The sequence below is a fragment of the Vanacampus margaritifer genome, chromosome 20, assembly GCF_051991255.1.
Source record: "Vanacampus margaritifer isolate UIUO_Vmar chromosome 20, RoL_Vmar_1.0, whole genome shotgun sequence".
In the NCBI taxonomy this organism is placed as follows: domain Eukaryota; kingdom Metazoa; phylum Chordata; class Actinopteri; order Syngnathiformes; family Syngnathidae; genus Vanacampus; species Vanacampus margaritifer.
Genome location: NC_135451.1, coordinates 18,621,688 through 18,648,597, shown reverse-complemented (window position 1 = coordinate 18,648,597; position 26,910 = coordinate 18,621,688). Strand labels below are relative to the sequence as shown.

Sequence of the window (26,910 nt, the reverse complement as noted above, 5' to 3'; positions counted from 1 at the left end):
CTGCCTGTGATTGACAGCAGCAACTCGCTAACAAGGCGTTTGAGGAGGTGTGTGTACCGATTCGGTGGGTGGCGGGGGCGACTAAGTCACGATCCACAAGTGACAAAGTCTGCAACTTCTCGTGTGATGAGAAGACAAACAGCCACATTGTCTTGATCTCAGTGTTTAACCTGAAGATGGCGCCAAACACACGCTTTTTGCCCCCAATTCAAGCTTTCAACAAACGTGCACTAAAATATCCAAATAATGACCGAGACATGTAGACAGCATTTGTATACACTAGTTTATAGAGTTAAGCAGCAAAAAAGAGTTGATTTAGTGTTGAGTTACCCTTTAACAAACAAGTGTGCAGCCATTTCAATTGATATTCACAGACTGAAGACATATTTGTGCTGACAAATGTGGTTTTATTTGTCGTGTGTGTGTGCGTGTGCGTGCGCGCGTGCGTGCGGAAGCACAGCAATATATAAAGTAGTGAGCTCAAGTGAAATAGCATGCAAGTTGAATCCAAATCAAGTGTGCCTGGAAACAAAGCTCAATTTAAATGGCCCAAAACAAAAACACCCAAAAAATCAAACCCGCACATTTATCAAGAGACAATTCCGAGTCTAGTTGCAACTTTCCACGTAGTTGGCGGGCAACATTCCCGACTTCCCGGTGCGCTGCACGGTGCCGTACATCCAACCCTCGTCGATGGGCTGAGCGTTGACAATGACGTCACCGTCTCTGAAGGAGACTTCGTCGTGGTCCTGCGCCGCGTAGTCGTACAGCGCCCGGTAAACACGCTGCACACACACACACACACATCAATTCACTCGATCGCGTTTCATTAACACGCGTTTGTGGCTGGCGTGTTACAAATGGTGTTCACCGGTCAATTGCCTTTTGGTGTCACAAGGTGGCAGCAAAGCACTACTTTGATCCCAATGAAGCGTCTCCTTTCACTTCTTGACAAGAAATGTTCAAGTGAAAGGAGGAGCTTCATTTCCATCGGCCGCAGGTGAGTCGACTGCATTTGAATGCCATGTGGGCCGAAACCTGTGATCAAGCATCAGGTGCACGCGTCGCATGTTGTGTCGTGAGGCGGGGGCTGGGGGGGCTGTGGACTCACCATTGCGGAAGAGTGTGGCGGCGAGGTGACCGATCTGACCGACGACATGCTGGTTTGATGCATGTAGCCGTGATACGGAGGCTGCGGCTGCATGTGCACGCCCTGCTGGTACGCTCCGGGAAGCACCGGGGCTGGGTGACGAGCACACACACACACACACACACACACACACACACGCACACACACACACACACACACACACACACACACACACACACACACACACACACACACACACACACACACACACACACACACACACAGGATGGATGAGGTCAGGTTGGGGACTTGGACCTGCCACTTCAAACAAACCTTTTAAACTGAGCTGATTGGGTCATTCAAACGTATTTATTCATTTTCTTCATTCACTGATCAATTTGTCAACATTTCTTCAAATGTTCCCAACCGAGTCTTTTCAATATCAACGTCTGCTGCAGTTTTAGCAGCTCAGTGCGAACGGGGCCAAAGTGTCAACTTAGTGAGTTTGCAATTCCTCCGTTGATGTTTTCATTCTAAAAATACAAATTGCTTGTTGTATGAATTCACACGCGTGTGCTTCTCTCCAACTCATCCTGTGACGGCGTGATAAGAGCGCGCACGCACGCACACTCACACACTGGACATGTACCCGGTGTGTGGCAGCTGCCGTGCTCCCAGAGGTCAGAGGTCAGCGAGCCGTGAGACTGCCGCGACTGAGGCCTGCTCTGCCTGTGCTCGGCCCGCTCTGACGACAGCCGGCGTGCAAACAAACACATCAAGTAGGCAAAGGTCAAGAAGGGTGGATACAAAATGGCTGCCGTCAGCTGATGTCACAAACGAATTGCAGATGACGGCGGTCGTCAGATGGTTTGCTTTATAGTTCTGAGGGTTGCGGGTTGGTATCTTGGTCTGGTTAGCACGTTATTATCACCATGCTGGATTGGGTTTCAACTCACACGTTCCCAAAACATGTTAGCTTTATGTTCAACAACTCTCAGCTCGGAGAGGCCACGGGTGGCTCAACCGTCAGTCACCGCGTGAAAAGGTGGCCGATGGCTTTGGTGTTAAAGGACGAAGTCATCGTCTTGGCAAGACCGAAAGACAAATGTGAGCTTTTCTTTTTTGTTGTGTGGAGGTTAGTGGGGGGGGGGCGTAGGCGTTCAGATTTGCTTTCTACCAGACATTCTGCGCAGGCTCTTGGACTGGACGTCATCCTCCAGCGGGTCCAAGTCAAAAATGGAGCCAGGATCTGTTCTCCACATCTTCAGGTCTTAACAAATAATGCCAACAAGACTGAGACCATGACAGTCGCCACAACTTCACATTCCATCAACAGAAGCAGCATGGGAACTCCAATCATTATAACAATATCATTATAATATAACAATAAGCACATTCTGACCTACGATGATGCCGCCGGGTCGTCTGTCCACGTCCATCATGTGGTTGGGACCCGCGTCCATCATCATGTGATTGGCCCGTTGGTAGTGATCCATGCCGGACTCATCCAGGCCCGGCGGCGGCGTACAACCGCGACCACGAGTGCGCTCAAAGTCCTCGTGGTACTTGGCCTGCATGACGCAACAAAAAACAAATACGCATTAACTTCACACACAATTACACGTTAAGTGCTCATTATTTGTACACAGGTACAAATAATTAAAACATATTAACATGAGTAAAAACAAAACAAAAAAACAAATTATCAGGAATAAAAAACAAAACCTGTTTAAAAAAACAGAAATAAAAAATAGAACAAATCAAAAATAATTTACTTTTTTTGGACACAAAAAAATGAGAAACAAAAACATAGTAAATTTCAAATAATCCGAATATGCTAATATCAAGACAAGTGAGACAAAAATAATTAAAATTTAAAAAAAAAAAATAGAATAAAACACATTGAGAAAAAAAGACATCAAATTAGTCATTAGCATTAGTAATTTAAAATATTTAAAATGTTAAAGCTTGATACACACACCCAAAATATAAACAAACAAAATAGTTCAGATTTGTTCATGTAAAGACACATGCACGCACGCACGCACGCACGCACACACACACACACAAACGGTGCATTTTGTCAGTGAGCAAAAAAAAAAAGAGACTTACATTTGTTTGCAAGTCTTTATTAATCACACACGCACGCACACACACACACACACACACACGCATCTCCATGTGGTCCGTTGGCGTCAATTAGTACGAGCGTCACGCTAGCCAACCCGTTAGCCGACGGCTACCATGGAAAGCGAGTCCTGAGACCTCCTGACCCGTCTGTACTCGGGGGTGTCCAATTCCGTGCAGCTGCGCCCCCGCAACTCCTGCAGCCCACGCTGATACTTCACCTGTACACACACACACGGGGTCACCAACATCAACGTGCGTGAGTGTGTGCGCGTGTGCTCACGGAGCTGATGTTGTCCTGGTTGCGTCTGACTCGTTCCATCTCAGGCGTGTCGGTGACGGCGGTCCCGCAACCAACCTGGTCTCTGTACTGCACCTGAACAACGCAACATAATGTCCGCCTTTCGAAAAACCTTTGTAAAATGTGCGTATGTGCGTGCGTGTACATCACTGATCTTCCTGGCGTTGTCTCTAGCGAGGAGCATCTCTGGCGTCTCGCTGACAGACGACGTCAGACCTCTCATCAGCTTGGCGTCCCAGCAGTACTGCATCTAGGGGGCGGCAGAGAGTCAACATTCCATATCCATTCTGGCTAGCGCAAAAAAACCATCGACAGGCTGCAAGAGGAAGACGGCGCATTGTGTGGACAAGACACAAGAGCACAAATGTTGACTTGAGGTCAAGGGTCATCCTGACACGAGTGCGAGCTGACCGAGCTGAGGTGTCGCTGATTGGCTTTCACTCGCTCCATCTCGGGAGTGAGCGGCAGCGCGCTGTAGCGACCTCGCAGGCGCTCCGCCTCTTCTTTGTACTTCCTCTGCAGGCAGACAGACAGACAGACGGACAGCTAGTGGGACGCACGGACTGATAGACAGACAGACGAAGTAATAGCCGCAAACAGCCTTCACCTGACTGTAGACGTCTTTGATGTGAGACGCGTGCACAAGTTGCGGGGTGTCGCTGATGGTCCCGTAGGAGTTGTCCCTCAGATGCTCCGTCTGTTTGTACGACCTCTGTGGCAGACGCACGCACGGCGTGATGCGGATCCAGCGAGGGCAGGCGTACGCCAGCCAGTGACATCCGCTTACCTCACTGTGGATCCGGGTGGCATTCTTGGCCCGTCGGACCTCCAGGACGTCAGCGCTAAGTGGCATCCCTTTGCCCAGCACCTCCGTGTCCGCATCCCTGCGGTACTCCTTCGGGTTCAGGATCCGATTGGCTTGTTTGACCCTCAGGAGCTCAGGGGTGTCCTCCAGGCCCAGCCCCCATAAGCCCCGCCCCTTCACTTCCTGCTCCAAGTCCTTCCTGTACTCCTTCTACATGCAGACGGCAAACGTTCGCTTTTAGTTCCTTGCTTTTTCAGAAAATGTGTGTTTGTGTGTGTGTGCAACCTCGTTGAGGAGCTTGGTGGCTTGACGAGCCGTCAGATATTCTGGCGTCTGCTCTACCTCCACCAAGGCTTTGCCTTTCACGTGCTCCTCATAGTCACGCTTGTACTCTTTCTGAAAAGACAGCACGCCATCACTTCCTATACTAAATCCATTTTAAGGACTTCACTTCTTGTATTTCCATTTTCACTTCCTGCATTTCCTTTTAAGGAATGACTTCACTTCCTGTCTTTACATTTTCATTTCCTGTATTTCCTTTTAAGGAAGGACTTCACTGTGTCTACTCCCTTTTAAGGGCTTCATTTCCTGGGAAGGACGCATACTTAACTTCCTGTGCAGTTTTTGGAAGGACACTTGCGTCACTTCCTGTACTGCTCTCTTCACTTTACGTAGCAGCCCTGCTATTGACTTCCTGACTTTCTCTCGTCACTTCCTGTGGTCCTTATAAGATCACGTTGTTATTTTGTTACCTGGCTTAGCATCTTTTGTGCCTCCTTCTGCACTTTGTACGTTTGTGTGTCTGCAAATTCCACACGTGTGTGACCTTTGCTCTTTTCGTACTCCTGGCGGTACTTCACCTGCAAGCACGGATACACGTCAGGGCTGTGTGTGTGTGTGTGTGTGTGTGGCATGTGTGTGTCTGTGCTAGACCTGACTGTGCAGTACTGCGTTCTCCTTGTGGTGGCACTGTTCAGCCGTGTCCATAGCCAGGTGGAACTCAGCCTTGCTCTGCTCATGCTTCTTCTTGTACTCCACCTGATGCCACACACACACACACACACACACACACACGCAGCGTGAGCGTGTAGTGGTGGCGAAGTGTATTTAGTGTTCCGTGTGCACGTACGTTACTCTGCAGTTTGCTAGCGTGCAGCACGTGTTGGAGCTGCAGGAGGTTGGGCAGGTCTAAAGAAGCTTCCGCTTTGGGATTCTTATATTTGACCTGCTCAACAAAAAACAACCTTGATGATATTTTCCAAGGTGTTGATTTCAATGCGTTTCCTTCTGTTGTGACCACAAGGCGGATGCGACACGACAGTTCGTTATGGAACGTTTGGAGCCGGAGCGCTTCCCTGGTCAGTGTGTGTGTGTGTGTGTGTGTGTGTGTGTGTGTGCGCGTATTGCCCTCTTGTCATCCAACAAGCCTGATCAATCCATGTGTTTGTGTTGCCATGGTTACAGGCCTCACCTGGCTGGCGAGCGCGGTGGCAACTCGCGTATGTTTGAAGGACACACAATCCAGTGGGTTGTAACGAGGTGGTCCGTGCACCTGCTTGTATTTCACCTGCGGGAGGACGACTGCTCAATTTCACAAAATCTTCACCTGCACAATGCACGTGTGTGTGTTTTACCCGGCTGGCCAGTTGTGACACTTCCTTGGCGTGGCTGATGTCCATGCGTGCCAGGACAAACGCGTCACTCACCAGCAGCTGCTTGTCGGCACTCTTATAGGCCACCTGGCGCCATTAAGAACAAGAGGGAAGAAAACCTTGCCATCATTTCCAAACGGTTGCCATGGAGATGAAAGTGGCAGCAAATGGCTTCACACGCACGCACGCAGACTAACATGGCTGGCCAGTTTGGCTGCATTGATGGCGCTGACGATGTCCGCTCTGTCGAGCGGCATGTTGTAGTGGTGAAGCTCATCTTTTCCCTTTCTGTAGCTGACCTGAGAGCAGTGCAAGGACGCGGTTAGCACGCGGGGATGCTATTAGCCAAGGCAGCCTACGTGATGTTTGTTGCGTGTTTGTGCTTACGTTGCTGTGCATCTTGCTGATCTGGACGGCGTGCTCCACCTCTGGCGGCGTCTTCATGTTGGCGTAGTCCGAATGGCCTTTCTGCTTATTATACTTCTCCTTATACAACTTCTACATTGGGACACATCAAACGGCGTTTGTGGGTTGGGCTAGTGAGCCATTTAGCATTAGCATGTTAGCGCTCACGTCGCTCTGAGTCTTGCTGAGCTCTTTGGCAAAGACGGTCTCGATGGTTTGAGGCATTTGAGCGTACAAACTGCAGGCGGCTTCCTTCTTGCCCTCCTCTCGGTACAACTTCTGCAACAACACGCGCACGCAGGCACGCACACACGTGGGCAAAGACGCGCCTGGGCTGAGGAAAGCGCGGCTGAGCGGCACGTACCTGGCTGTGGAGCTGACTTTGTTGTTTGGCGTGCTGCGTGTCTTTGGTGTGAGGCAGCAACGAGTACAAACTCTTCACCATCTCCTTCTTACTGGCCCCCTTGTACTTGTTCTGACAAAACGACAACAAGATCAAGACAAGACGATCCTTGCCGCACTGGAACGCACGCTGGCCTCACCTGGCTTAATATGTCCGTCAGGTCCTTCACAAAACGAGTGTCCAGAGTCTCGGGCAGCCAACAGAACAACGACATCGACAGCTCGGCTTTGTCCTTCTGGTACATTCTCTGAAAACACACACACACGCACGCGCATTAAAATACACAAATGAGCATGGACAGGCTGGCCTACGGGTAAGGTGGGACCCCCCCCGACCAGCTGGGGCCACCCGCAACTTCTGGGACACTTTTCTCCGCAGTCCGCCACTGCACACCAATAAAACAACAACAAAAACACACACACAAACAAGCGCATATACCAAATCCCTATTTGAGAAGCAACAAATGCATGCTAATGCTAATGCTAACCATTGGTGGCATTTGATTGAACGTTGATGATGTCATGGCCCACCTGACTTTGAAAGTTGGTCAAGCGCTTGACGAATTTTGTCTGATTGGTGTCGGCCATCTTGTGGAAGGCGCTGATGCTTATCTCCTCCCGACATTGCGCCTTGTATTTATTCTGCACGCAGGCACGTGCGCGCACACGCACACACACACACACACACACACACACACACACACACAAGAACATCAGATTGTGTTTCATGTTTTTCAATGCTTCTCTTGCTTTTTGTGTATGTGTGTTTGCACTGTATGCGTGCGTTTGTGTGTGCGTGTGCGCTTACCTCACTCTGAAGCTCCATGACGGCTTTGGCAAATGTGGTGTGTTGCGTTTGTGGCATGTGAGAGTAGAGCGTGACGGCTCGTGCGGCCAAAGCGTCCGCCTTGTAGCGGACCTGCAGACGTACGTCAAGCGTCACATCATCTCAACTGGCGTCAGGTCACATCACTTGGCTTCAATCTCCAGCCCTTATTGGACATGCGATGCGTGGAAAGCCATGATGAGCCAATTGGCCAATCAGGAAGCGTCTCACCTGACTGTGAAGCCGCGAGGCCTCTTTGGCGCGAAGGGTCTGCATGGTCTCAGGTAGGAGGCGATAAAGGCTGCTGGCCGCCGCTTTCCTGCCGGCCTCCTTGTATTTGCTCTGCAGAGGAGATTAGCATTTAGCATGCTGCTAACACACATCACTTTTCACTGTGCAGTCAACCTGAAATTTGGCAAGCAATTGATGACAAATAAAAAAGATTTACAATTGCCACAAAGTGCTTTCGATCAATTGATTTGGATCAAAACTCTTCAACTCATTTCAACACACTTGACATCAACATGCCACAAGCAAGCGGCAAAGCACTATTTGTTTGTCCTGAATTGAACTGCCATCAACAATGAGACCAGATGGGACCTAAGCACTGCTTTTGTCTAAATGAAACTCATCAACATCGTTCCTCGCCACTAAGATGCCACAAGTCAGCAGGCCGCAAAGCACTACTTTTGCCCTAACCCGTGCCAAATTTTTGGTGCCGGTATTTCAGCCAATCACGGAACGGCCTGCACCGCAAAAAAAGTCAACGGTTGAATTTGCCAATGGCGAGGTGCGAATATCCTCACCTGGCTGTGCAGCTGTCCGAGCGCCTTGGCCATCCGCGTCTCGGCCGTGTCTGGCATGTGACTGTAGACGCAGTCAAGCAAACTCTTGATGCTCTCCTGCTTGTACTTGAACTGCAAGTGCAAGTGCAAGAAAGACACTTTTGGGAAGGAGCCACTTGACGCTTTTGCATTTTGTCATCATCAAGCTGTTCCAAAAGCAAGAAAAAGCAGTCTTTCCCACATGGAAATGCACGCACGCACACACCTTGCTCAGCAGCTGCGACATCCTGGCGGCGAGCTGCGTGTCGGCCGTGCGTGGCAGACGAGCGTACAGGCTGGACGCCGCCACTTGCTTCCCGCTCTGCTTGTACTTGTTCTGCCACAAACAAATCACCATCAGGAAGCAGCCTTTCGAGGTCAGCCTTAAGCGAGTCCACCTTTCTTACATTTTGCTTGACACGAAATGTCAACTGGGGTGACAAATAAACAAGGTCAAATATTGAAAACATATGCGAGACTTCGAAAACAAACACACAAAAAACGCTCTCTTCTATTAGGCAGACTTTTGTAGCGAGCGTGTTTGTCTGGAACAGGGGTGAGCACCTGCAGGTTTTGGATGTTTCCCTCCTCCAACACACCTGATTCATATGATCAGCAAGCTGTGCTGAAGCCTGATAACTATGCTGTTGACTGGAACCAGCTGTGTTGGAGGCGGGAAACCTGAAATAGCTGCAGGACCGAGTTTGGAACGGATCCGTGCGCGATCAATTGACCATCGTCGTCACGAATGATGTGATTGATTGCACACGCGTGTTTGTCGTCAGCGAGCGATTACTTGACTCTGCAGCTGAGAAATTTCTTTCACACGAAGCGTCTCGGCCGTCTCAGGCAGCCGATGATACAGAGCGCCGCTGGCCGCCTCCTTTGCCGCCATCTTGTATTTCACCTGCACACGCACGGCACGCAGAAGACGAGATATTGAGGCTGCAGCGCAGTATGAAACAAAATCCACTAAACGTTTGAGGAGCTGATGGTTAGTGACTTTAACTAACCGCATACTAGCTGAGGGTTAACCAAACGCAAGAGTGAAGAAATCAGTCAGCAAATATCATCAAGTATTTGTACTTTACTTGAGTATTTACTCCATAAAGAACAAGTCAAGCCACAAATATTGTTACAACAAGATATCGTATGCAGCCCCACTGGTCGGAAGACGCTCATCTGATGAATTTCATATATTTATGGCGTATCACAGCATTTAGATCCAACTCAGGGGGCGGCCATTTTGCCTCTCGCTGTGGACCAAAAATGACATCACAGTCAGTTGCTCAGGGAACAACCAAGCACGGCGAACCTGTTTTTTGAAGTTGAGCTGTGCTTGGTGGTTACCAGAGTCACTGATGTCATTTTCCATCCACAGCGAATGGCAAAATGGCCGCCCTGTGAGACGGGTCCAAATGGTTGCATTTTGTTTTTGCGCAAAGGAAGCACTCTTCAGAATGTCGGGTTTCCACTAGTGGACGCACAAATCAGATAGTCTTGTACACAAACTTCTGGTTGGGGTTGGATATAAAAAAAAGAAGCACAAACTTGTTGTGTTTATGGTGAGACAATGACGCGAGTCCACCAGATGACCTTTCTCACCTGACTGTGGGTGTCCGCCATGTCCTTGACGAAGCGAGTGTCCGGAGTTTCAGCGAGGACAGAAAAAAGCGACTTGGACAGATCTGCTTTGTCCTTGCGGTATTTGCTCTGCAAACACAACAAGATGGACACACGCAACAACAAGGGACAGAATGATCACAGTCAGCTTGCAATTGCAATGACATTTTGTTTGTTCGTTTGTTGATGCAGAATTTCCGGGTCCTCACCTGGCTGTGTAAGTCTGACATCTGTTTGGCAAATTGCATCTCCAAGGTCTGGGGAAGGAGCGAGTACAAGTTGGTCCTCATCGCTTTCGTGCCGTCTTCTTTGTACTTGACCTGCAGCGCACACGCACGGTCCACTTTTTAGTGTGCGTGCGTGTGTGTGCGTTTGTGCGTGTGTTGCTCACCTGACTGTACAAAAGTGCGAGCCGTTTAGCTGACTCGCTGTGTTCGCTTTGAGGCATTTGGTGGTAGAAGGTCTTGCCGGCGTCCTGCCTGTAGGCCACCTAAAGACAGCCGGCAGAAAAAGGTGACGTGGAGCGCATCGGCTCAGCGATCCTCGCCGACGAGCGCTGACCTGACTCTGCAGTCGGGACACGTGGCGCGCGTGCCGAGTCTCCGGAGTGTCGGCCAGCTTGGCGTAAAGACAGTCGCGTGCTGGTCTGCGGCTCGCCTCCGTGTACGACTTCTGAAAGGCCCGTGCGCTACGTTGACTTTACGTTTGTGTAACGCTTGCTCTCCTTTCACTTTGTTTGTTGACAAGGATCCGAAAGAAATCCTAAAGCGAGTCACTTTTTTGGATCAACCTTCTTGCAGTCAGGTTTGAAGATGTTTTTTTTGAATGACGATTTCCTCGTGACCGCAGCATTTGAGAGCAATTTTGTTGCCCACAGTCGTATGTTGTGCCACAAGCCACCCCACCCCACCCTCCTTACGTTTTGGGGCCCCCGCTGTTGTCATTGTACACAGCAGAAACAGAAATCCTTTTTGATGTACAGATTTTTTTATATACAGCTATGGTTGTTTTTAAAGTGCTCTATCAATAAAGTTGAGTTGAGAAAGTATTCCCCAAAAGCATTTGATTGGATCAATGCACAAGTTGCGCACGCACGCACGCAGGCAATACCTGACTTTGGATGTGTGAGAGTCTTTTGGCAAAGACGATGTCGTTGGTGCGTGGGAGCCGCGAGTACAAGCTGACGTTGTGCGTCTCTCGATATTTGTTCTGGAGAAACAAGACGCTCGTCAGCCTTCAAAACGGACCTTGTCGATATGATTGGCCAACGAGCAAGTACCTGACTGATGATCAGCGCCACCTGTCGGGCCAAGCGTGTCTGCGGGGTTTCGGGAAGTCGAGAGTAGAGCGACGACGTCATCTGCTTCTTGCCCTCGGCTTTGTACGCCATCTGTAGCGGGACAAGACGGGACGGGTTTGAAGGGGCAAAGGTGACGGCGCGGTCACAAGACAATTCCGCAAACAGTCAGGACTGACCTGGCTCTGCAGGACGTCGGCTTCTTTGGCGTGTTTGGTTTCCAAGGTTTGGGGCAGTTTGGCGTACAAGGATGTTGCCGCCTGCTGCTTGGCCGCTTGCGTGTACTTGGCCTAAAACAAAACACGTCTGATATTTGAAGCCTCCGTGACCTCTGAGGAAGGATTTGACCTTGTGGTGTCAACATGAGGGTTGGCACAAGCCACCTGGTGGTGGAGTCACGTGACTTTGGGGACTTGTTGGTCTAAAAGTTGCAAAGAAAATTTCTTGTGCGTTTTTTCCTCGTGTTTGGATCGGATTTGTTTGACGGTAGCTGGCGTTTTGCGTTCTGCTGATCATTTTTTGGTCTCCACCTCGTGTCAACCAATCAGCTCTGTCCAGCCACGAGTGTCTTGTCCCAGTCAGCCATCTTGTCTCGTCAGTTCCCCATTTGACTTTTGCTGCTTCTCAGTTCACTTTCCTTCCGTTTTCCCGTCTGTTGTGACTGCGGAGTCCGTCCACAAAGTTTCTTGGACACTTTTTTTTTTGGTCTATCTCCATTGTTTTTCAAAGTGCTTGATCACGAGACTCAGCATTCTCTTAAGTGCTGTTAGCTGACTGCTGTTTTTCATTTCTTGCTTTTGTTAATGGCCAGATTGCTAAATGTGATTGACTCAAGTGAGTTGTTGACATTATCAATCTGGAACTTCACTCAGCTGATCCGTTTTGGAAAGGCAGGACTTGCTGTACAATACTTCCAGCTGATTGGACCATGCGACATCTTGTGCATATTTTGACCAATCACGGCAACGGATGAAAATGTCGTCTTCTGTCTCGTCTTAGGAAGAAAAAAAAAAGCACAAACATCCTTACCAACTAAAAATGTGCAAAGCGCCTCTCGCTGTTCAACATTCAACAAAGAAACGGTGAGTAATTCTGCCAGAACAGAATTCGTTGCAGCGTCCATTCGTCCATGTTAGGTTTGTTTGTTTCCTCCGGGGACGGCGCTTCCTGCTTTTGTCACAGCTGCATGTCCCGCCCTAAACAACGCCTGATTGAGCCGACCTAAAAAAGGTCGGTTGCGAACGTATCAGCAGTACAAGATAGATTCTCGTCGTATTTGTGAACAAACAGCGGCAGAATTCAGCTTGCTGGCAAAGTTACGCTTTTGCAGGTCTGATTTGACTCCAAGCGAGTCCAGTTGATTTTTGCCACACTGACGTCAAACGTGCTGCCACCAGAAGGTCCCGCATCAAAGTTCCCCTCTCGGCTTACGTCTCACACGGCACTTACCTGGCTGTGTGTGTCGGCCATGTCTTTGGCAAAGCCGATGTCCGGCGTTTCGGCCATCAGCGAGTACAAGGACGTGGACATGTCCTCCTTGTCTCGCTTGTAGTGGACCTACAAAGCCAGCAAAGGTCACAAGAAGTTCTATGAGAAGAGAACGCGGACGGGGGCCCACCTGGCTCTGGATCTCCGATACATGTTTGGCAAACTGCGTCCCTGGCGTCTCGGCCAGGAGGTGATATAGGGACGAGGACGCATCCTTGTTGCGCTCCTTGTATTTCACCTGCGTGGATCAAACAAAGACAAAGGAGGACAAAATGGACTTGAGACACTTCAACAAGGCCTTCCTCTTCGTTTATGAGGTCAGCAGCACTTCATCTCAAACTGAAGACGACCTTCCTTTGGGGCCACGATGTCAAGGGCAAGGATGTCCTGACATGTCTAGCGAGTGGCAGGAAGAGGATGAAGGTGAGGAAGATGGCAAAGGTGAGGAAGATGATGACGGTGAGGAAGATGATGGTGAGGAAGATGGCGGGGAGAGGCGTTGCTGTCGTCATGAGGCGGTCACCTGACTCTGGATCTGGCTGAGCTGGTTGACCCGCTGAGTTTGGGGCGTCTGTGGGAGCCTGGAGAAGAGCGATGATGTCATTTCCTTCAGGGCGTCCTCCTTGTACTTCACCTGCAGGATTGGACGGCAAACGTGTCACCCGTGTAACACGTACGACACATGCAAGGAAAGTAGTCATCAGCGTTCCCAATCTGACCTGACTCTGCATCTCCAAGAGCCTTTTAGCAAAGTCGGTCTGAGTTGTTTGTGACAGCTGAGAGTAGAAACTCTGCGCCAGGTTTCTCATCCCATCCTCCTTGTACTTGACCTGAAGGACACAAGGAGGAGGGTTCAAGTGCCACCATCACAATGTGTGTCCAATGGACGTCTTGCTTCTACATACGTGTTATTTGACAATTAACCTTGCATCCGTGCTCATTTGCTTCCATGGAGATTTTGCGATGTTAGCTTTCAGCTAATTGAGCTAATAGACCAAATGCTGCGGTTTGCTTTCTCATTTGAAATTCGACAGAATTAGCAAAACACAACGTTTATTGCACTTGAGCAGCGTGTTTTGAAGGCACCTGACTCTGCATGTGCGTCATGTCCCTGCTGAAGACGGTTTGGGAGGTGTCAGGTAAGTTGGCGAAGAGGCAGGCGGCCATCTCCTTCTTGCTTCTCTCCTTGTACTTGACCTGGACGACAACAAGGCAACGTTGTCACTTCTTTCTTCTTTTTGTCAACGAGAGTGTGCCACCGCCAACAAACAGGAAGTGACCTCACTGAACAGCTGGGCGGCGTCTTTAGCGTGCTGCGTCTCCATGGTGACGGGCAGGGTGGAGTACAGGCAGCTGTGGAGCTCCTGTTGGCCCGCCCACTTGTACTTGTGCTAAAACATTGAGGAGACGTCACAAGATGACATCGAGTCAGACGGGAACAAGTCAAAAGTTCGGATCATCGTTTGACCAATGAACTACATTGAAGTGGATTAAGGAGCTTCATTTGGACAAAAGGAGCGCTTTGCGGCCATCCTGTAACATCTTGGTGTCAAGGAAGTGAGTTGAGGAATTTCATTTTTGACGAAAATAAACCTTACTGCCATCTTGTGGTAACCTTGTGCAATTAGAAATCTTGTTTTCTTATTTTATTGTACGTTTACAGTATAACACATCATCTCAAGTCCAAGTTGTGTTTGAAAGTTTTCAAGTTTTTGTCAAGTCCAAAGACCTGCAAAGTGTGGTCGGCATGCGGTCTGAAGGTTTGTGGTTGCTGGCACCTGACTTTGCAGTTGGGATGCGCGCTTGGCCAGTCCAGTCTGCGCCGTTTCCGGGAGATGATGGTACAAACTCCTCGCCATCTGATGCCTCGCAAAGGCCTTGTACGCGACCTGCCGCACGCACACGCACACGCACACGCACACACTGGATCAGCCACACTTGCAGCTTGGTTGCCGTAGCAACTCCAGCTAGGAGGAGATTCCCAAGTCAAGGTTCTGACAGGAAAACTTGTAAAGCATCTCAAATGACCTTCAACTGCAAAAAGCTTTCATACATCCTCGTATCCACAACCAAGCAAAGCAGAGGTGTCCAAACTGGGTGGTCCTGGAGTCCTGCAGGTTTTGGATGTTTCTCTGCTCCAACGCAGCTGATTGCAATCATCAGGGTGGTGATCAGGCTTATGCAGAGCTCGCTGATGAGCTGATCACGTTTCAGCTGTGTTGGAGTAGGGAAACATCCAAAATCTGCAGGACTCCGGCCCTCCAGGACCCACTTTGCTCACCCCTGTACCAAAGTATCCGTGTTTCCTTTCTGATTTGCATCCTTCCATCTTTGTTTCCTTTCCAAAGTGTTGATTGACTTTTGCCTCAACTTGTGCTTGGGTGCGAGTACCTGACTGTGCATCTGTGCGAGTCGTTTGGCGTGTTGCGTGTGGATGCTTTCCGGCATCAGCGAGTACAAGTTGAAGCTCATCTCCTTGCGCCCGTCGTCTTTGTACGCCACCTGCAGGACGCGGACGGCACTGCGTCAACGGCAAACATTTACTCAATCACGCACCGCAACATTCGTTCCCATTTGGGTCACATTTGCAAACAGCCGACTTATGAATTCCTTGGAGACGCTTTGCACGTCTCGACATTTCGTATTCGTGCTTGTCGTCACTCTGCATTATTTGCACTATTGTGCCGTTGAGCGGTCATTTTGTGACATCTTTGCAAAAGGGCAGGTAGGTGCTTCATGGCCTCGTCTGATAGATAAAAGCATCCAGTGATGCCATAAACGCGCTACTGAAGGAATCTGATTACAGTTACTCCTACTACAGCTCCAAAAGTTACTCTCGAGACCACATTTGCTGCTCCGTGCAAATATCAAGTGAGAGAATTAAATGGAGGAAGTCTCTCTCTCGTTTCTCACCAATGCAGGCAGATGCATTTCACTGCCAGCAGGAGGCAAAACAACAAAAACTGCACCTACCTGACACGTACGCATTGTGTTGTAAAATGAACACTTGATTCCTATCACTTTAGCAAGCCACTAAAAAACAACCAGACATGACAGAAGACATACGAAAGAAGAAGTGTGATATGGAAGATAGTGAAATGCTTTGTGGGAGTCTTCAAATTCTCCTTCCCTCTGAGGTTTTCAGCACGCTCGCCAATCACCACTTCAGTCACAAACCAAAAAGGCTTCGCACGGCAATATTCATTCATTCACAACAGATTGCGTGACTGTAGGAGGTTGCTAAATGTAATCATTTTATTTAGCAACCGTTCAATACGTCCATTAAAAAAAGATTACAAAATATTACAAAATGTACTTTTAACATGTGAAGTCTTTTTATTAAAAACAAGTAGCAAATTTATGTCAAGTGAAACCCTGAAAGGGTTTTTCCTTTTTTAAGTCAAAAAGGTTGTCTTGATTTTATTGTGAACATAACAAAATTTGTTGTCACTTCCACTTTTGATGTTCAAAGCCGGGTTAGTTGTCTGCCTCTGCTGAATGAACTATTAAAGTAACTTGGAATCCAACCCAGTTACTTTTTCTAGCAAGTAATCAGTCAAGTAACTAAGTTACTTTTCAAGCAAGTATTTACTTTTTTGGAGGTAGCACTGGTAAAACCTTTTGAGACCTTATTTGAGTTTTGACTCTTGGAAGCAGACAAATTGTGAAGATTGATGTCTTCCATAGACTTTTTTGTACGAGAGTCTCAAGCATACTCAAATGACCTCCACCACACGAGAGAAATTCCTTGTGAAGATCAATCGGACTCTGATCGCTGGGCAAAGCTCAAGCCGCTTGTGCTTGTTTCTTTTGTTACCTGACTGGCGAGCTGGCAGGCGTCCTTGGCACGGAGCGTCTCCAGAGTCTGCGGGAGAAGCGAGTACAACGACGAGCAGCCGCTGCCCATCTGGACCCCTTCTTTGTAGCGGCGCTGCTGACAACAAGACGTTTTGTTTTTGTTGTCTTTTTTTTGGGGGGGGGGGGTTCATAGCGAGTGTGAGTTGAGGCAGAAGTGAGGGAGAGGGTGCAAGAAGGTGCGACAGAAGGAGCACAAGTTCAAGTCAAAACAAAAATGTATCGATAGGCGGCCATTAAGACTCAATGCGGAGCTGGAGGAGGCGGAGATTCTCTTTGGATGGGGGAAGAGTCCATCGGACGGACGACAACCACCGGAAGAAAAGCCAGGGCGGCCAAAGTGAGATGTGAAGAGGACAGACAGACAGACAGACGGTGGACACTAGGTTGGTGAAAGGACGCTCGAAATGGCGCCAACGAGAAGAAGACGTGCAGATGCTTTGAGTTGGCACAGCAGATGCTGAGACAAGAAGAGCGCCGGCGCCTGAAAAGTCTGGCGTGACGGGCAAACGGCTCACCTGACTCTGCAACTGCGCCACATTCTTTGCAAACTCCGTCTGCAGCGTTTGTGGCATCTGCGAGTAAAACGTCTGTCTCAAGCTCTTCCTGCCGTCCTCTCGGTACTTCAGCTGAAGCGAGACAAAGACGGACGGCGCCACAGCTTATTTTGGGGTTGTCTTTTTTGGGGGACAGGCATGTGAGTAGTTGCGGCACACTTGTTGCAGTTCGACTTGCTCCAGTGGAAGTCACAAAAAAAAAAAAGAAGCAGGATGAGAGTTGGCGTGGCGGTAAAACTAACTATAGAAACCAAAACCAGTTTGCAGCCGCAATGGCTTCAAGCGAAAAATCAACTCGATGAAACCATTAACTGCTGGATTACTACACAAAAGACTTACTGGTAACGAAGGCAACATTTTGAGGGAAGGCTGCATTTATTCTGCTGAATCGACGAACCGTCACTTTGATTCACAACTGGACTGAAGTGAACTAAAGTGGGCGGAGAATGTGAAGCGCAAGCAAATCTAGAAAGAACTCAATTTGAATCTGTAACCGGAAGGCCAAAGTTGACCCGTGTTGGCGTTTGTGGTACCTGGCTGTGCATTTGGCTCATCTGGCGCGCAAACTGGATCTCTTTGGTGTCGGTCAGCTGAGAGTAGAGCGACGACGGAGCTCCTTTCACCAGCACCTTTGGTCGATAATTCACCTGGGAAAGGCAAGAAGGTCACACACACACGCGTTCAGTTCAGTGACCTTTGAGCTTCCGAAGGTCAACTACATCACTCTGCAGCTGGGACATCTCCAGCGCGCGTTGGATGTCGGGCGTGTCTGCAAGTCGGGAGTAGAGCGAGACGGAGGCCTTTCCTTTGCCGTCTTCTTTGTACTTTGCCTGCGGGACAACAAGACAACATGTGGACACTTGAACACATCAGGCTGGTGTCGGTGGACGCAAAGTCCCGCACTTGACTCTGGAACTCGTGCACGCGCTTAGCCAGACGCATTTCGCTGGTCTCCAAAAGATGAGAGTACAAAGTGCTGCTCAGTTTCTTCTTCACCTCCTCCTTGTACTTCTTCTGAACCACACGCACACACACAGGGAGGGACGCTGTCAGCTCTTCCTATACGTCCATCCAATATCCATCCATTATCCATCCATTATCCATCCAATATCCATCCATCGTGTTACCTGGCTGAGCATGTCGGCGAGTTCTTTGACAAAGTGGGTGTCGTTGGTTTCCGGCATGAGCAAGTAGAGTGAGGAGGACGTTTTCATGTTTTCTTTGTACCTAACCTAGAAAAAGCAGAAGAAAAAAAGCCATTCACAATGCGAGCAAGTATGTGCGGTGGTGGTTCCGTTTGCCGTTTGCCGTTTGCGCTTTACGGACCTGGCTCTGCAGTCGGCTGACTTCCCTGGCTCGTTGCGTCTGCGGCGTGTCCGGAAGCAGCGAGTACAGCGACAAAGACGCCTCCTTCCTGCCCTCCTGCTTGTATTTAGTCTGAAGAAAAAGTGGACCGAGACGCAGATGGCCGGCGTGAGGACGCCGTTGACTGCTGCGCTCGCTCACGTTTGCAAACCAAAGTCTTCACACCTCAGACACGACGGCGCTGATGTTCTTGGCGTGAACGAGTTCCGCCGCAGGGACAAAGAGACTCTGACCCTTCATCTTCTCAAAGTCCTCTTTGTACTTGACCTAGAAAGCCGTTACAAAGGCCAGGACATGGGCCGGCCGTTTCCATGCTTGCCGGTCATTGTTTGTAGTTTTGTTGAGTTGATTTCAAGACAATGTGCAGAAAGATTAAAAGGATGCCGGCACCACTTTTAGCACGACGCTACTTTCCATTTGTAGAGGAAAAAATAACACAACAAAGTTCAAATGACATGTCAATGCACGCGTTTGGAATGTGGACGGAAGCTAACTGCTAATGTGCTAACCACTTTTCCCCCTCATCATCATCATCATCATCTTCAGGCCTCGCCGTTTCCTTCTTTCAGCTTTGCAAAGCTTAACGTCGTCGCCGTGGCAACAGCAAAGATCCGATCGGCGGAGCTGGCATTAGCCTGCAATTTGACAACTTTGGGTGGAACGTGGAAGCTTTTGAAGCGACCCGCCGGCTCCGAGTGGTGTTAAATTTAGAAAGCGCTCGCCTCCCGACGACGCGATGACTCACGACAGAGTCTGAGCGGCGCTCGGCAGCTTGGAGCCAGTCGGGAGGATTTGAGAGCGCGGCCGATGAGTCACCGAGGACGCGTGGTCCTCCCACGTCCTCGGGAAAAGCTTCAGGATGGCAATCACTCCCGTCGATGCTTTTGCTGGACTCGCGCGGGGCCTTTTGGGGGACGCTGGCCTCAGCTCACGCAATAATGCCACCTGCTTTTCACGCCGTTTTATTGATCACGTTTGTCACCAGGATGACGTCAACACGCCACATTTAAATTTGTATAAATGTCCAGCTCAGCGATGGACAAATTTGATTTTGAAAAGGGATGCCTCATTTTTACATGTGCCTAAAAATAGGTCCAAATGATTTATTGCTATCATAAACTTTGTTATTTTAAGTTAATCAACTGTTCAAAGATTATTTTAACTGTCATTTTTTCCAAATATTTGTAATGTATTTGATTGTTTATTCTGATTTTAAAAGATGAAAACAATACAGTATATCTTTTGTGGGTGCGGCAAAACAAATCATTTAACAACAATTTTTTCGAAGTCTGTCTTTTTTCCCAAAATAGTTTGTATTTTATGTACAATTATTCATTTCAATCGTAATATAATTCAGTCATTGTTTGACTGGATTTTGACAGCTTTTGCAAGGCCCACAGAATATTGTGTTCTATTGCTCTAAAAACATGGAACCTACCAAAAGAAAGACGAGTCTCTTCTTTCATCAGGAAAAAAAAAGTATATTTGTATCTGCTTCCGTTTTGCAGCAATGAGCATTCGAATATAGCTAAGTTTCATCATTATTCACAAATCTGTTTCAAACAGTGGGGAAAAGAGCGTGTTACAAAATGGCTCTAGTTGATCTCTTATACTCTGCTGCCACCTTCTAGCCGTTTTTGTAATAACTACCATTGCTTTAAGCCACCCAAATTGCATCAAAGCCTTCTGTATGCTCTAGAATAAGAAAACATTTTAAATATATATATATATATATATATGTATTTGGGACACTGGCAATATTTCAAAGAGAAATGAACTATTATTTATCAAGCAATTCATTCGTTGTTGCTTTAAGTGTCTTGTATTTGAAGTGATCAAAAATGTGTCGATGAACGCAAGCATTCGGAAAGGTCGAGCATATTCGGCTCGCACTTGCTACTTTCCACCAATGAGGTCATTTGTTATCCGTTGTGGGAGGGGCTCACCTCGCTGGCCAGCAGGCTGCACCGCCTGTCGAACGTCGGGTCAGGGAGAAGCGGCTGGGCGGGACTTGAGGCCTGGAAGTGCGCACGCACATCCAAATATTAGCAAGAGTGCTCTCGCGACACAAAAGCAAAAAGTCTTTGTGGCGTCTCTGATGACCAATGGTCCATCACAAGCGTCTTCTCACCTGCGACTGGTCAGATCTCTTTGCTCCTCCTCCTCGCTCCTCATCTCCATTGGCCTCCTCTGGAAGCGCTTCTCCTCCAGCGCCGCCGTCCTCTTCGGCTTCAGCCGGCGCGTCGCCGTCTTGCTCAGACAAGGCCGAGCGTGCGTTGGGGTCAAGGTGAGACGTGAAGGTGCTGACAAAAGTTTTTTCTTCTTCGGTCCGATGAGTCGACGAAGGCTCCTCGTCCTCCATGGCGCCACCTGGAGAGAAGAACTTTGGGGTGAAGAGTGAGACAAGGTCATAGTCAAAGTCACGCTGCACAACGATTGGCTCACCCAAATGTCAACAAAGTTACTGCGAGGAAGTGTCAAATTTCCCGTTAACGAGAAAAAGTTCACCCTTTCGTGGCTTCTTGCTCACCATGCATACGATCAACCACCTTTTCTGCTACAGCACTTTTCTGAGCGAAAAAAAAAAAATTTCCATGTTCTTCCCCAAACGACTGACAGCAAAAGTAACAAAGCTGAGCTAAACGATCCTGGTTTGAAACTTTGATTTCCCAACGATGATGTCACTGCACGGCGCTGGGATTTGTCTCTGATTTGCTGCCATTTTGTTTTGCTGCCTTTTCCGAGGTTGCCAACGCAAACGACAATCTGTCGTCCCATTTGCCCATTAGCCACTTTAGCGAGCTGCACCAACACATTGACATTCTTTCATCCCCGTTTTGATTTTGTCTTCTCATCGAGCTCATGTCAAGTCCCAAGTGGCCTACCTGTGCTTCCTGCCGGCGCGTCCGACCTTGATGGCTTTGTGGCGAGGATTTCTTTCTCCCGCAGCTTCAGCTTCAGCTGCCGTCGCGTCTCTGAGCGCACTGCACGGCCACTCGGGGTCCACATTTGGAGGGCGCCTTATCAGCCAGCGAGGACGCATTTAGCTCTCCACTTCAACTTATCAGCAGCGGCACCTTCAGCTGCTTTTGCATTTCAAGGTGATGGCGTGCGCAGGAAAGAACGGAGATCAGGTTTTGTGGCTACTTCTCATATCGAGACGAGCTCCATGATTGGCCCTCGACTTCAGCTTGAGAAGCCATTGAAGAAAAAAAGGCTTTCAAAAGAGAGTGGAGGAAACAATCCAAAGCGTCCACACGCGTCCGTCAACGTGGCCAGCCGGCAGAACGGCAGGAAGCGGCGGGCGGCAGGTAACCTGGCGCCGACGTGGCGCGTCAGATGGCAACTAAGCTGAATGCCATGTCAAACCCGTGACCATCTGTCACCGCGCAGCAGACAACCAAGCGTGCGTCGGGCATGAGCCAATGATTCGTCCCTCCACAGGATGTCGCCTCCATTTCGACATTAGGGACTAAATAGTTGCGTCTTGGGCCGACACCATTCATCCAAGACTTTCTAAGCATCCTATTTTGACATCGCTGACGGCAATCCAAAGTCACAAATTGACAAATGTTCAACTTTTTCAACAATCTGTACTTTTGAGTCAGTCCACTCGTGTCTGCCATTTTGATGAATTATTGACCAATGGAGAGTGTTGAAAACGGGTTCTTGTATTTCTTGGCTGACGATTTTGTGCTCTCCTGAAAAGTGAGCTGCGTTTCGGAGGTTCTGGCCAGCGATCGAGTGGACGAGATCTCAAACGATGGGTGGAGTTAACTCCTGAAAGCTCCGATTGTGAATGGTCCGCTCTTTTTTCAGCCTGGAATGTTGGCTTTCTTCTTCTTCTTTTGGTTACGCAAGAGCGCAACACCAAGAGCGAGGGACGCTTTCCATCTGCACAAACGCAAACGGCGCTTACGTAACGTTCGCACCATTCTCTGACCTCCTCATCCTCCCACGCTGCTCCCTCCTCCTCCTCCTCCTCCTCCTCCTCTTCCTCTTCATGCGGAGCTGCGTGCAGTCAGTTGGCAGCCGAGCGAACGAGCGTGTCAGGTGAGTCCAAACCAGGAGAGAAGAAGGAAAAGACTTTTGTCATCTCCATTTTAAAAAACATACACATCATAAATTCACTTTCAATGAACTCATGTTTATTGGATAAAATAAATGAACAATAAATCCATGAGACCTTGGAAAAAAATGTCACTAAATTCATAACTAGTACGACAGCATTTGTTAAGTCTTGTGTATTTCAAGTGACCAACTTAAGGTTAAAGGTTAAATGAATGCAACAAATGCATGTTGTTTATTGAAACAAAACAATCAACAATTTTCTTTTTATGCAACAATCACAAATGTATTTAATAACAATTAAAGATCAACACATGAAGATAAAAAAAATCACTTACAATTTGCCAGATGCTCCGCCTCCATCTTGTCCTCGCTGCAAAATGTGTGTGCGTTGTGTGCGCATGTGTGTGCGTGCTCACTGTCAAAATTGCACCTCATTCATCACTTTCACACCACATGTATAGTAAGTACATGCATACTGTGGATATCAAAAGTCTACACACCCCTATTGAAATCAGGTCAGGTGATTGGTTAACTTAGACACAGTAACTAAGTAAGTGTAAGTAGGTGATTGCAACTTGATAAGTCAAGTAAATGAAGCGCATGACAAATGTCACAAAAAGCCTACTAGAACATCCGAGACATTTTAAATGGTGGCAAGTGTATTGTGAATGTCATTTAGCAGGAATTGGAACGTGACTGCTTGAACATCCCCAGTGACAAGAGGGTGTGTACACTTGTGCAAGCCCCCATCTGACTTGTTTGTTTGTACTTGAAGTGCTTTCACTTGATGGCAAAAGCAAGGGTGTGTAGACTTTTCCTTGTACCTACGTTACTGATGTGCTGTTGAGTGCGTCGCAGTCGTTGCATCTCGGGCGTGTCGGACACCACGCTGAAGCCTCGACCTTTGCTCTCCTCAAAATCTTTCTTGTACTTGACCTGCGGCAGGCGGGCAGGCAGGGAGGCAGGTCAGCAAACCTTGTGCTGGATTTGGGATTCGGGACTTGGACGGACCTGACTCTGCAGCTGGCTCTGCTGCCTCAGTCGCAAGTTCTCGGGCGTGTCGGCCACGATGGTGAAGGACGTCTTGGGGTAATGTCTGCATGCGAGACAATAGTCATCATGAATGTGTACTTCGTGGAAGGGTTTATATAATGACGTATATCGTACGGTACCCCATTGTTGGGAAAAGGTCGTGTGTGTGTGTGTGTGTGTGTGTGTATCATCCCACTATAGGCAATTTCTTGGTGTACGATGAAGCTAACATGCTAACGGTTAAAAAGCCATTTGAGCACAAGGTGCAAATTCCTCACGGAGAGGCCAGACATGAAATTGGAAGCATCGACCTGAGAAGTGTGAGGCGGACACTTTAAGCCAGTGGTGTCCAAACTCGGTCCTCGGGGGCCGGTAGTCCTGCAGGTTTTGGAGGTTTCCCTGCTCCAATGCACCTGTTTCAATCAACAGGATTGTTATCAGGCTTAGTAGAGCTTGCTGATGAGCTTCAGCTGTGTTGGAGGAGAGAAATATCCAAAACCTGCGGGACTACCGGCCCCCGAGGACCGAGTTTGGACACCACTGCTTTAAGCCATGGGTGGGCAAACTGGGTCCTTGAGAGCCCGAGTCCTGCAGGTTTTGCATGATTCTCTTCTCCAACACAGCTGATATATGATCAACTCATCAGTAAGCTGTGCATTAGGCCTGATGGCGATCCTGTTGATTGAAATCAGCTGCATTGGAGCAGGCAGCAAACATCCCAAACTTGCAGGACTCTGGCAAAGTCATGCATGTGACGTTCAACGTTATTGGCGATTTCTAACGGTAGGTATGACGTCATGCATGACATCACGTCGAGGACTCACGCGTTGCAGTAAGGCTTCTTGTCGTAACCTTTGTAGTTCTTCATGTTGAGGGTCATCTTGCAAACCTCACAGTGGAAGCAGCCTTTGTGCCAGTTCTATACGGACACACACACACACACACACACACACACACACACACACACACACACACACACACACACGGTTACGAAACACGCATGAACTGCTGATCTGCTGACGTTCGAGAACGGTTGTGACTCGTGGTGGGCCATTTGCAGCTCATTGCAGCTTTTTATTGGCCTGCTGCTTAACTTGCTCTCCAAATGCTTCTGTACGCGACAAGTTTGGACATCCTTGTAGAAACTTGCTGGCCTGTTGTCATGACAACAATCCGAGAGCAGCAAACGAGCAAAGCGAGCAGCTTGTTTATTTTTGGACTGACTCACTTATCGCCTCCAGAGGCTCAAGGAGGTACTACAGGGCAGAAGAACAACTTGCGAATTTCTTCTCATTTCCTGCTCCATTGAGATTCTCATTGACATGCCGATAACGATTGGTCGCCCCCTCGTTGCTGTTGTGTCATCTGACGCCGCGTGCAGCAGACACTTGACAACGCTTAATAATTCAGCAACATTACGCCACACGTCATCATTTATGCATGACGCCAAATACGCAGTTGTTGTTTTTAATCATCCACATCCAGAAGGCCCTTGAAATAAATGTAAATGACATCCATCCAATCTGATGGGAAAAAAATGTTTGTTACGCACTTATGAAAGAGAAAAGTAGCACTCCATAAAGGAATGATGTCGTTCAATACAATATGACAGCTTTTTGTCAGCTGAGTGAACATTGCGCTGCTCCTTGTGGTGTGCATGTCTTTGCCAACGGGGGGCAGTGTCACGTGACAACTCCTCAGTAGTGATAGGAGTCTATCTTCGCAGAGGATAAAGAATATATACGCCTGAGAGTATCCTTCGATGACCTATCGTTGCTTCATATACTGCGTAAAAAGTTAAACCAACTTGTGGATACTATTTGTTCGCTCTTCTATGGTGTTTCCCATCGTACGTTAGCAGGCGCTATCAGATTGTTTGAAATACACAAAGTGTAAATGACTGTTTTGTTTTCATCAACAAGCAGCTGGCCCCCATTTGGCGTTCATGCTGTAAACTGGGATTGTCCAATAATCTTGATCAGCGGATATAGTCTAAGTACATCAGCAGCTAGAATACAACCATGGTCATTTCATCTTGAAAATAACTTTTTTTCATTTCATGATTTGGGAGCAAGAATTAGCAGCTGATAAAATCTAGGGGTGGGGGGGGGGCTGGACCCTCTCCCAGCTGCTGTCCTTGCCCCCGGGCAGTAGGAAGGTTACACCCTCAAATGCTTGCCAGCCAATCGCATAGAAATCATTTTAGGAAATGACAAATGAATTGAGGTTAAAAAACACACACTGCCACATTAATAAATATGTAACATCTATTTCAACATGTGTGGGGCTATTTAATGCTGTACAACAAAACAAAAAATAGTATCAATTTGAAAAAGTTGAGGGGGAAACGCTTGACAAAAGTGGAGATGAAATGATGCAGCTCATCATCCCCCCCCCCCATTTGAACGCCTTTAACGACGCAAGCGTGGACGTCTTTGACATTTGAAAGGTGCAAAACTTAAAAAGCGCGTATGCTGAACTGTGTCCGTCTGTATGTGAATGTTTTGGTTTGTTTGTTTGCTCATGAGAGTGACGGAGAAAAAGTGCCCACCTTGTCCAAGCAGCTGACTTTCTCTGTCGGGTAAACAACCTTCGCGCAGCGGGCACACTGGGGGTTCATCCTCGTCTCCGGGGTGGGGGTCCAGCGGTGTATTGGGGGGTGGGGGGTCCTGAGGCCGATGAGGGGGGCCGCTCGGCTGCTTCGTGCTCCAGCACGAGTGAACAAGCTCAAGTCTCACAGCATCTCAGTGCGGCAAGCTGGCAGTACTGAGCACAGTCACCGGAAACGCCGCAAAGACTTCCTTCCTCCACATCCGCTTTCGGCAAAGTAAAAGCAGCGGCTTAGATGTGAGTGGGCTTAGCAATTACCAGCTTGAATTACTTGAAAGTGGGAGAGTGGCAAACATGTTAAGGTGCTTCACCTGTAGAAGCCAGTTGACACGCATACACAGTACCATCAAATCAGGGCACCTTTTCAAACCCATCAAAGACATTTTTAAGGACATTTTTGCACTCTACAAGACGTTGTCATTCGTAACCCAGTAGGGTGGCAGCCAAAAAAGCTTTCAAACAAAAAGTGCACACACAAAAAAAGGCTTCACATCACAATGTCAGAAAACTACAAGCAATTGTTAGCAAAATTCATGTGGACATCTCGACGGGTCCACGTCAACCTCTGAAAACATCCAAA

At 48.4% G+C, this 26,910-nt stretch overlaps 2 protein-coding genes across 15 annotated transcripts; both read right to left on the bottom strand.

Moving 5' to 3' along the window:
* Nucleotides 1–269: 269 nt before the first annotated feature.
* On the bottom strand, nt 270–23,624 carry LOC144040018 (uncharacterized). Of its 14 annotated transcripts, none has more exons than XM_077553766.1 (53): nt 23,517–23,624; nt 20,749–20,987; nt 20,564–20,635; nt 18,783–18,884; nt 18,579–18,689; nt 18,380–18,484; nt 18,156–18,266; nt 17,972–18,082; nt 17,786–17,899; nt 17,214–17,324; nt 16,658–16,774; nt 15,232–15,342; nt 14,619–14,729; nt 14,121–14,231; nt 13,927–14,037; nt 13,560–13,670; nt 13,364–13,474; nt 12,971–13,078; nt 12,802–12,909; nt 11,532–11,642; nt 11,335–11,445; nt 11,166–11,264; nt 10,617–10,727; nt 10,447–10,545; nt 10,265–10,375; nt 10,038–10,145; nt 9,229–9,339; nt 8,659–8,769; nt 8,415–8,525; nt 7,840–7,950; nt 7,591–7,701; nt 7,314–7,424; nt 6,923–7,030; nt 6,745–6,855; nt 6,549–6,659; nt 6,363–6,473; nt 6,173–6,274; nt 5,958–6,062; nt 5,795–5,890; nt 5,453–5,548; nt 5,257–5,361; nt 5,076–5,183; nt 4,609–4,719; nt 4,306–4,533; nt 4,126–4,230; nt 3,930–4,034; nt 3,664–3,768; nt 3,501–3,593; nt 3,334–3,438; nt 2,493–2,661; nt 1,740–1,835; nt 1,112–1,242; nt 270–785 (listed from the first exon to the last, which is right to left on the bottom strand). In XM_077553766.1, exons 2-53 carry the CDS (start codon nt 20,977–20,979, stop codon nt 609–611), a joined length of 5,961 nt encoding a protein of 1,986 aa, XP_077409892.1. In that variant the 5' UTR covers nt 20,980–20,987; nt 23,517–23,624; the 3' UTR covers nt 270–608. The 14 variants fall into 14 exon arrangements, with proteins under 14 accessions (XP_077409892.1, XP_077409883.1, XP_077409893.1 ...); XM_077553757.1 differs by lacking the exon at nt 23,517–23,624 and adding an exon at nt 22,550–22,676; XM_077553767.1 differs by lacking the exon at nt 23,517–23,624 and adding an exon at nt 22,561–22,676.
* LOC144040030 (LIM zinc-binding domain-containing Nebulette-like) lies at nt 23,463–26,910 on the bottom strand. The gene is made up of 4 exons (XM_077553802.1): nt 26,272–26,910; nt 24,545–24,639; nt 23,700–23,784; nt 23,463–23,624 (listed from the first exon to the last, which is right to left on the bottom strand). The coding sequence occupies exons 1-4, from the start codon at nt 26,338–26,340 to the stop codon at nt 23,469–23,471; spliced, it is 405 nt and encodes a 134-aa protein (XP_077409928.1). The 5' UTR covers nt 26,341–26,910; the 3' UTR covers nt 23,463–23,468.